Source organism: Sceloporus occidentalis, unplaced genomic scaffold (genome assembly GCF_023333645.1).
Source record: "Sceloporus occidentalis isolate IW3139 unplaced genomic scaffold, rSceOcc1.0.p SCAF_4, whole genome shotgun sequence".
NCBI lineage: Eukaryota > Metazoa > Chordata > Lepidosauria > Squamata > Phrynosomatidae > Sceloporus > Sceloporus occidentalis.
The window spans coordinates 105624813-105635384 of NW_028316984.1; the positions used below are offsets into that span (position 1 = coordinate 105624813).

A 10572-nucleotide genomic window follows, 5' to 3' on the forward strand; every position below is an offset into this window, starting at 1 on the left:
GCAATACAATACATCTTTACTTAATAAGTTTACAGACCATTTCAAAGAATACAAGATAAAAGAAAAAAAAACATACATAGTTAAAACTTACATAAAAAGAAATCTCTGTTAAAAAACCATAAAAAGTGAAAACTTAAATAAAAAGAAATCTCTATAAAATTTAAAATATTAGGCTCTGGCGTGTTACAGACCGCCTGAAAGCGGCGGTCCGCCAGCACCGCTGGTTGCTACGTCCGGCAACCATGGCGGCCAAACCGCACGGTTCCAGGACGCAGCAAAAAAGAAGCCCGAAAATGGCGCTTCTTTCTGCGCCTGAAAGTGGCGCCGTGAGGCGCTAATCACACACTTGCGGTGTCACTTCTGCCGCGTGACATCCAGACGCTATGCGTCCGCGGCATCAAGATGGCGACACCCGTGTGGACAGGTGCCGCCATTTTGTACGGACCCAGTCCGTACTAGGGTTGAGGGGCATCTAGAATAGACGCCCCTTTCTAAACCTAATACGCCCCTTCCTAACCCTAACACGTACTTTCGGTGCATGTGTAACGCACCTGTGATTACATTGTTCTTGTAATTTGCACAACAATCTATCTGGAGTCCTTTTCTTCTTCTTGCTTCCATAGAATAGCAGCTTTCACTGGAGCAGAAATGGTTTTCGTGCAGTGGGCCCTCTGTATGTGCAGACTTGCCATCCTGTGAATTCCAGCATCTGTGGATGGCAAGCCTGTGTGTGTGTGGGGGGGGGGGGGGTGGGCGGGGTATTGGAGAAGGAAGAGACAGGGGTAGAGGTGAGAAGAGGAAGAGGAAGAGGAGGAGGGAGGAGGAAGTGGCAGTGGGGAGGAAAAGGAGGAGGTGGCAGCCCCCTGTCACCCGCTGCAGTGAGAGTGGCGAGGCAGGCTTTGGACAGTTGGGACGGCAAAGTGACATGGTCCCCAATGGTGGCATGGCTGCATAGCTGCGCCACCATTGAGGACAATGGGACTTGAGCATCCATAGATTTTGGTATCTGTGGGAGAGGGGGGAATCCAGAATAGATCCCCGTGGATACCATGGGCTGACTGTACTATAGGTAGTGCTTTCTGGTTTCTTTTAAAGAAACAAATGTTTTAAAGAACATTTATAGAGGCATTGTGAGTGAAATTTGCTATGTTTTATGTCATTCCCTAGTTCCCCTTCTCCCTTCCTTGATAATAAAAAATTAACCACTAACTCACAAACAGTGTAATGAGGAATGCAGCAATTTATTTGGTTAACACTATAAAGCAAAGTGTGGCCTGTGGATCACACGTGCCCCAAGGGCCATTTTTGAGGTTCTTCAGGGCCCAGTAAGAATTTTTTTAAAATTGTTCCAAAATGGCATCTGGGTGTGTGTGGAGGGCATTTCATCCACATTTGGAAACTCAGGACCATTTTTGTGGCCCCGAGGGACTTGCAGGATATTCCTCTTAGGGATAATATTGTTCATGATCATGATGTGATCATGTGACAACCTCAGTCTCCAAGATTGCCTGCAACTTGCAGCAGGGATTTGTTCATCACTGAGATTACTTAGTAAGTGTTGGATGGCTGATTTAACCATTGATTTGCAAGTAAAAGTACGTTTACCTGGCTAGTAATAAAGTCATTTTAAAAATATGTATTTCAAGGAAGCACTGATGGAAGAATATGCCATAGCAGCTCAAGTATGGAAACTGAGCACTTGTGACCTGTGTGAAATAGCAAGGAACAGTGTTCTGCAAAGTGGTTTGTCACATAAGGTAGGTTTTGTTCACTTGAAGCAAGTGCTATGCTTTATATCTTTATATTTGTGTTTGGAGAGCAAAGTGGGGAATATATTAATTGTATAAATATCCCCCCCCCCCCCACTTTAAAATGTAAGGTGCCAGAGGGCTTGGGAGGTGGAGAAAACTCTGATGTTGGAAACTGTGGCCCGTGCATTTGTGCATTTATCTTTGCAGACCCAGGGTAAGGTATTGTAAGCTGGATTTGCAATATCCTAATCATGTTGGATTCACGTTTACAGTAATGTACAACCAAAAGTGACCCCAAAACCTGCCTTTGCACCTTGCCTGTACCCCAGGCAGATCATTCCCAAAGTGTTGCAAAGTCGAGCACTGGGAAATGATGTCTGTAGCATGTTTCTAGCCAAAGAGCACCTTGGGACAAGCAGTTGTGGTAGGACCCCCAAGGAGTCTCTCCAACTGCCAGTTCTCAAGGCACTTCATGACTGAGAGAGTACTATGGGTGACATTTCCCAGCACTTAAGTCTCCAGTGCCTCAGAAATGTGATGGTCAGGGCACTGTAAAGCTGTAAAGGTAGGTTTGCAGGGAGAGGATATCATAAAGCCCTATCATTGTGGTTGTGATAAAGATGATGTCCATGCTTCTTGATCCTAAGGGACTGGAAGTTAGATGATGCAATTATTCAGTAGTGCATATACTCGGAAATCTCCAGATAGTTCTGATTATGAATTTTCCACACTTGCACCATTTGATCTTTACAGCCCCTTATTGCTGCATTTCAGTATTGCAGTGGATCAGTGTCTTCTAATGGGGAATGAACACATTGTTCTTCATTCACCTTTTCCAATCCAGATAGACAATTCATACTGTTTGAAGGGTGAATGAACCACACTGATGTTGATGGGTGGGGGAAAGAGAAAGATGCAGGTCAGTGATCATACCTAATAGGTTGTTAGATCCTATGGTTTAGGAGGGCTTTTTCCACCCTGGCAATTTGCAGGGGTCCCACTATACCCAGCAGTGAGTCAGATTACCATGCAATGCATCCTGAAACCACCAAGCTGGAAAGGGCAATTTAAGAACTACAAATAGCGTGTTAGGAGCAGCCAATAATAAAGTCTGCCACAGTTCTCTGTGAAATCCATTATTTCTTTCAAAACTATCAGTCCCTCATAATGTAGCGTTAAAAGTGATATGCTATTATTTTTCAGGTATTTCAGGGGTAAGGAAGGTATGGCAGTAACAGAGTGAAAGTTTATTACAAAGGGAGGCAGGATAGATATTTGAAATCTATCTCGCCTTCAGTTCACTCTGTTCCCCAAAATGGATTGCAGAGCTTACCAACCATGCCACAAAACCTTGCCTTGCTCTTATGTAATGCCAGGTCGGTCAAAAACAAGATTCATATCATCTACGACCTTCTCTTAAGAAGAAGAGGCCGACCTGGTTTGTTTTACTGAGACCTGGTTGAGAGAGGACAGTGCAATAACTTGGGCACAGGCCCTCCCAGCTGGGTACTCAATCATTGAGCAGGTAAGGGGAAGTGGGCGAGGGGGTGGAGTGGCTCTGGTTCACAAAAACAACCTCACCTTGACCAGGATACCTGTCCAGAAAACAGTCCACTTCGAGTGTATGTACCTAAACCTGAAGACCAAGGATAGTTTGGGGATTCTGCTAGTATACCATCCACCCCATTGTCTAACAGACTCGCTAACCGAGCTGACACAGCTGGTCTCAGAGTTGCTGTTGGAGTCACCCAGACTTCTAATTCTGGGCAACTTCAACATCCCACTTGAGACCAGTCTATTAAATCTTACAGATGTGGCTCGGGAGTTCATGGAATCCATGACAAACATGGGCCTATCCCAGTTGGTCAGTGGGTCTACTCATTGTGCGGGTCATACACTTGATGGGGTCTTTAGTATGGAACAGGAATATCTGTGGGTGGAGGTAATAAAAACCTCCCCATTGTCATGGACGGATCATTTCCTGATCAAGGCTGAACTCAGAGCCACTGTCCATCCCGTTGGGGGTGGAGGACCCATTAGAATGGTCCGCCCTCGAAGGCTAATGGAACCAATTGGATTCCAGAAAGCCTTGGAGGGTTCACTGGTTGGTAATGCCGGTGATTCTGTGGAAGCTTTGGTTAATACCTGGAACAACGATCTTACCAAGGCTATTGACACGATCACTCCCAAGCATCCTTGCCAGCCCGCTTCAAACCGTCGTCCATGGTATACAGAAGAACTCGGAAAGATGAAGCGGGTTGGACAACAACTAGAGCGCATCTGGCAAAAAACTCGACTCTCATCTGACAGGACTCGTCATAGGAACTTCCTTTGTTCCTATAGAGAGGCAATACGTGCAGCGCAGAGAGCCTTCTCCTTTGCACGTATTGCATCTGCAGAGTCCCATCCAGCAGAGTTCTTTAGGGTGGTGAGGGAACTGACACAGGTTCTCCCGGTGCAGAACCCTTTACTTAACCCGACAACAGCCTGCTATGATGCATTTAACAACTACTTTGCAGATAAAATATCTCAGATAAGAGCTGACTTGGACGCCTGAGTTATGACAGAATCAACTGGTGAGGTGTCCAGCAACTCCGTTAATGTGGTTTTACTGAATCAATTTCAATCTGTAAGTACTGATGATATGGACAAGCTCCTTGGAAGAGTGAGGAAAACAACTTGCCCTCTCGACCCTTGCCCTTAGTGGCTGGCTGTCCAGGGGGGAGACGCCTTGAGGGTGTTCTTAAAGGACATCATCAATGTGTCCCTTAGGGAGGGTCATGTTGCATCTTGTTTGAAGGAAGCGGCGGTTAGGCCGCTCCTGAAAAAGCCCTCCCTGGATATGAAGAACCACAGGCCAGTCTCTTTACTGCCATTCCTGAGCAAGGTGATCGAAAGAGTGGTTGCTCTTCAACTCCAAGCTGTCTTGGAGGAAACCGATTATCTTGATCCATTTCAAACTGGCTTTAGGATGTGATTTGGGGTGGATACTGCCATGGTTGCTCTGGCTGATGACCTTCGTCTGGGCATCGACAGGGGTAGCGTGACCCTGCTGGTGCTACTGGACCTTTCAGCGGCGTTTGACACTATAGATCATGACATCCACCTGAGAGGGTTAGGAATAGAAGGCACTGCGCTCCAGTGGTTCTGTTCCTTCCTCTCAGGCAGATTCCAGAGGGTGGTGCTCGGGGACAGTTGATCAGCAAGGAAAGAGCTTAATTGTGCCATCCCACAAGGCACCATCCTGTCCATGATGCTTTTTAACATCTACATGAAGCCGCTGGGAGAGATCATCCGGAGGCATGGGGCTGAATCCAGACAAAACGGAGGTACTTACGGTATCGGCTCCGAACCCAGGCATCAGGATACAACCTCCAGTCCTAGAAGGGGTCACACTCTCCTCAAAGGACTGTGTTCGCAGTCTGGGGATGCTCCTAGATTCGTCGCTTCACACGACAAATCAGGTGAATGCGATGGTCAGGAGTGCCTGTTATTAGCTTCGGCTGATACGCCAGCTGCGCCCTTTCCTGGAAGTCAGGGACCTTGAGACTGTAGTACATGTGCTGGTAACCTCACGCCTTGATTTCTGCAATGCACTCTACATGGGGCTACCCTTGTGCTTGGTCCGGAAATTTCAGTTAGTTCAGAACATGGCAGCCAGATTGGTCTCTGGTACATCCAGAAGAGACCATATAACACCGATCTTAAGATCACTCCACTGGCTGCCCATCAGTTTCCGGGCCCAGTACAAGGTGTTGGTGATCACCATTAAAGCCCTCAATAGCTTGGGTCCAACCTATCTTCCGGACCGCCTCCTTCCAAGTAATCCTCCCCGCACACTTAGATCCTCGGGGGAAAATTTGTTACAGCCTTGTCTGTAAAACAAGGCTGTCTATGATCTCCCAGAGGACCTTCTCAGCTGTTGCTCCCAGACTGTGGAATGGCCTGCCGGATAAGATCCATCACATTACCACTCGATATAGTTTTTAAGATAGCTTTAAAGACAGATCTCTTCCGGCAGGCCTTTCCTGAATAGTTCTCTGGCTAACAGAAGGAAAATCTAATTGCTGACCTCTGACTTCACCACAGCTATTGTATTATTTTTAAATATGTTTTATGTTTAAATTCTACATTGTTTAATTGTATTTTAAGGGGTGGGTGGGTTGAGGGGTTGGTCTGTATATTTTAATCTTGTAAGCTGCCTTGATTGCATTTTGTAGAGAGGTGGGATATAAATAAATTTTATTATTATTATTATTATTATTATTATTATTATTATTATTATTATTTCTGATACATAGGCTGTTGCAGAAGCAAATACAATAGTTCATAGTCTGTGCCATTGCCACCTATTCTCTCAAGTTCCCCAGGGGCAATTTTCACATTTTTTATAATAAATGCTATTATTTTGGCATTATCCTCTCAATAGGCAAGGTTTTTCCTTGCCATTAAAATAAAAACAATTCCTGACATTCTACAGTCTGACATTGCATTTAAATGTTCTTATATCCCTAGGAAAAGCAGAAATGTTTAGGAGTAAATTATTGCAGTGAAGGGCCTGAAGGAAATGACATTCGGAAGACAAATGTTGCACAGATTCGAATGGCTTACAGATATGAGACCTTATGTAATGAGCTGAGTTTCCTGTCTGATGCGATGAAAACAGAAGAGATCACTGCACTGTCAAAATAGTCACAGCTACAAAATCAAGTTAATTTTGCACAGCTGCCAGGACAGAAGTATACAAGCACAAGGGAAAACTTGAGCTTTTGCAGCATGGAAAATTGTTTGGTATACAGTACGATTGATGTTGCATCAGACTTTTAGCAAAGCCAGTTTTTGCAAGAGCTTGACTTAGGTAATACTGCTGTATATATACAGATGCAAGCTCACAATTATGTTCTTTATGGTGCATTTGCAGTTAGACGTGCACTCTAACTCTAGTCATAAATATTTATAGGGTTTACATCTAGGATACATAGATAGCATTCTGTTTTGAAATAAATAGTGTTGGGAATAAGCTTTTGGTAGCATACATGCACCTCTATTGCTATGCTTAGTAGCAGGCAAAGATCTAAGGCACTTTAAACTGTAACCTCTGGTTAGATTCCAGATCAGTGGCTGTACACTGTACTGTAGTGCCCCCATTTCATTTATGGAGGATATTTAGGAAAAACTACAATTCATTTTGACCAAAGAGCTGCTTGTTTTTTTTTCCTGGTTGCACACTACAGTAAAGGAAAAATTATTCAGCAGTATACTTTGACTGTGTTTTGAATCCCCCCTCCTCAGTTTCATCCCAGTAATTTCACTAGAATTCATTCTGTAGCACTGTGCTATCTTTTATAAAATTTTTGGTAAATGCTTGCTATTATCATCCAATTGTGCTGATCCACTGTTGTTTTGTGGTATTGTGCTGGGTTGGGCATTGGGACAATCACATCACTGCCATGGTAACAAGCCTTATGATCTACAGTATATGCGAGCTGCATTTTCAGTGTGCAACCTTGAAAATGAGCACATTTTTCCACATACTTTTCCTGCGTGCTGTGAAGTTCCAGGAGAACTTTCTTTATGAGTACTGAAGACCTGTGATATTCTTGTAGCATCTGTTTGTTTACAAATATATTGATTGAGCTGGGTTTTGTTAAAGATGCAGGCAGGCCCAACTTCTTTCTGCTCAGTCAGTCCCCCAGGGACTAATATTCCTACTTAGTCTTGATTGGCCACATGCTCATCAAGGGCTAAGCCATACCACAGCTAAAGATGTACTTGGATAGAATGTATGGCCCATTCTGTTGTTTTGTGCATTCAAGTTCTTTCTGATTTATGGTGAACCTAAGATGAATCTACTGTGAAATTTTCTATGGCAAGATTTGTTCATAGGGGATTTGCCATTGCCTTCCTCTGAGGTGGAGAAAGTGTATTTTGGCCAAAGTCACCCAGTGGGTTTCCATAGCCAAGTGTGGGTTTGAATCCTGGTCTCCTTGAATCTTTGACTATATCATAAAATGTTGTGACTCACCGCAAAAGATGATACTGCATGGCAAAGTGGAAGGCAGTCAGAAAAGAGGAAGACTGTGTTACAGGTAGATTGATTCAGTCAAGGAAGCTATGGCTCTAAGTTTTCAAAATCTGAGTGGGGCAATTGCTGACCAGGGATCCTTGAGGTACCTCATTCATAACATCACCATAAGTCAGAGTTAACTTGACAACATATAACAAGACCTGGAGTCCTGTTCCAAAACTAAACAATGTATCATGGTGGCATTCTGTGATTCCTAACAATAGTATTAATGAGTATGTAAGCGAATTAGAAATGAACGTCCCTTTCCAGCATTGAAACAAAATCATTAAAACATCTTAACTACTTTTACTTGCTTAGTTATAATAAATCTATGTGATTTTTATGGCATAAAAACCAAAACAACTAGAATTCAAGATCCAAATAGATTAAAAATCAGTTATACTATATGTATTTTGTTCACTAAACTAAATTATTATAAATTTATTATAAATTATAAGCTAAATGTTATGTCCTACCCCAATGAGTATCTTGGTTTGATGCTCTGAATTTGCTTTCTTCACAAGCTTAAAGCCCAAGGACAATCTTTAATCATATCTCCTGTTGGCATATGAGATTGTTCATGCAAAACACATTTCTGTTCCCTGTAACCAAAATGCTTACATTCTTGAGCCACCATGAGTCTCAGCTTTGTTGGAAAGGAGGAGTAAAGTAAACCAATATAATACAATTATGACAGTTTTTCATTTCCTCACCAAACTACTTGATATAAATAATTCTGCTCTTGGTTAGAAACAGAACAGTAGTCTAGAACCTTGTAGGGCTTCTGTGTGCATCAATATGTCATTGTTCTGTTTATTGTTTTAAGTACCACTTATCTAGCATTTGTAAGGTACTTAAAATAAAAAAATAATGGTAGCAACTGGCTATGATTTGACAAGGTCCCACTAGATGAATTATTCAGGGGTTAATCAGCACATAGGAAAATCCCATTGATACAATGCTTCTACTCCATTTGGGGCTAACAGCATTCAGATTAGTTTCCACTCCTTGTATTGCTTCTGATCTAGTCACTTTGGCGTTTGTGTGCATATGCTCTGGAAAATATTTTGCACAATGGTACATATAATTGTGTGTTACCCCTGATTGTTAAAATAATCTGATTCTAATCTATTTTTTTGATTTCAACCCAAAGACAGTTTAGTCACAAATTCAGTTCTCCTAATCCAGTGAAAGCCATACATGGAAACAGCTTCTGTATAATCTTGTTTGCAGAATCAGGAGTTGTATCCACTGAAAGTGTCTGTGAAGACAGTTCCCAAATATGGATCCTTATATTTATTTTCTTCAGATTTTTGGTGGCTATGTTAATATTGTCAGCTTTGACAGTGCCAGTCACCTTTTGCAGTGGGGTAGAAAAAAATAAGTTGTAAAGTAAGTTCTTTTCTTTCTTGGGTGATTAGATCACTGTCAATTTAGATGGTGATAAATCCAATTGTTAGTCCCAATCATAATACACCTACTCAGTAAATAAAATTTACACAACTACTGACTTCCCATGGTTCCATTCAGTTCATCTACTCTAGGCCAGTGTCTGTTGTCTTTTAGGTGTGTTCTGTAGGTGTTCCACAGTCTTTGGATCAAGATGAATGTGCATGGGAAACAATTACTAGTTACAAGCACAACATTATCTGAAAGCTGTTTCTTTGTCCCCCCCCCCTTTAAATCAACATATTTGTATCTTGACTGAGCCAATGACAAAAGGAGATTTGCTCCCATTAAGCATCTGTTCTTGCTGTTCTGCATCTATCACATTCTGTCAAAAAAGAATGGTAATTTTAAAATTCTTCTCTTGCCCCATTGGTTTAAGCCATTAAGGCTAGATAGTTTAACCATGTTATACAGAAAAAACAAACAATTAGAATGAATTTCTCTCACATCTTATGAATTTGCTGTATGCTATGCGAAAACTTTATTATGTTTATTATGTAATTGAAAGAAAGTAATCACCAAAAAATCCATCTCAACACTTACAAGTTTCCCATAGTCCTTTGAGCTTGTGTATTTTATACTGATGATCTGATGTGTTTATGAAATGTAATATTTTATAATTTCTCCAGTTCTCTGAGTTAACCTTGTCAGATCCTAGACATTCTGCCTTCAGTGGAGCTGGCTGAGCTCCCCCCTTCATAACTTGGATTCAATTTTTGGTTTTGCAAAAGTTTGTTAGAAACTGTAAAAATAAATCTCAGTTCTCGAAGGGTATCTTGTAACCAAGTGTTTTTGATTTGTTATTCTCCTTAAAATTACCTTATGTATCTGTTATGGTTTCTATATTTTTACTAATTACTGTACTTCAATTTTTATTGAGAAACCTGAGGTGTAGAACGTTATCCTAGCTACGTCTACTCACCAGTAAGCCTCATTGAAAGTTAATTGTATTAAACAAGATGACACCAAAAGGTTGCCAGTAAACGTTGGAAGGGATTGGATTGGTCCCTGAAAAGTAATAGACTGTGTAGCAGTCCCCCCCCCCCCCCCGCAATTCTAACAAGCTTTAATAAAGGACACGTCAGGCACAGAGAGTGGACTGTTTTTCATATTTCTGAGTTCTGTTTTTCTTCCTCAGTCCTATTTTTAGATAAAACTCAGGACTGTATATGGGGTAATTTAGGCAGCAACCTTAAGCATATTTATGCCTGTGTAAACTTGCTTTGAATTGCACTGCTAGAACTGATTTCAGATTTATTTATTTTTTTGTAATTTATGTTCTGAAATAAAGGGATGCCCATCCCT

General features: G+C 41.8%; 1 protein-coding gene across 3 annotated transcripts in view; it reads left to right on the forward strand.

The window, feature by feature from the left end:
* AMPD3 (adenosine monophosphate deaminase 3) overlaps positions 1 to 10572 on the forward strand; it is a 62268-nt gene that overhangs the window by 44683 nt on the left and 7013 nt on the right. The window contains exons 14-15 of one of the 3 annotated variants that reach the window (XM_089521173.1): positions 1647 to 1757; positions 6267 to 9955. In XM_089521173.1, the coding sequence (XP_089377299.1) occupies positions 1647 to 1757; positions 6267 to 6443 (288 nt within the window). In that variant the 3' untranslated portion in view covers positions 6444 to 9955. Of the gene's footprint in view, positions 1 to 1646; positions 1758 to 4915; positions 5105 to 6266; positions 9956 to 10572 lie in introns of those variants that run through there. The other 2 variants (XM_089521174.1, XM_089521175.1) reach the window with 2 other exon arrangements.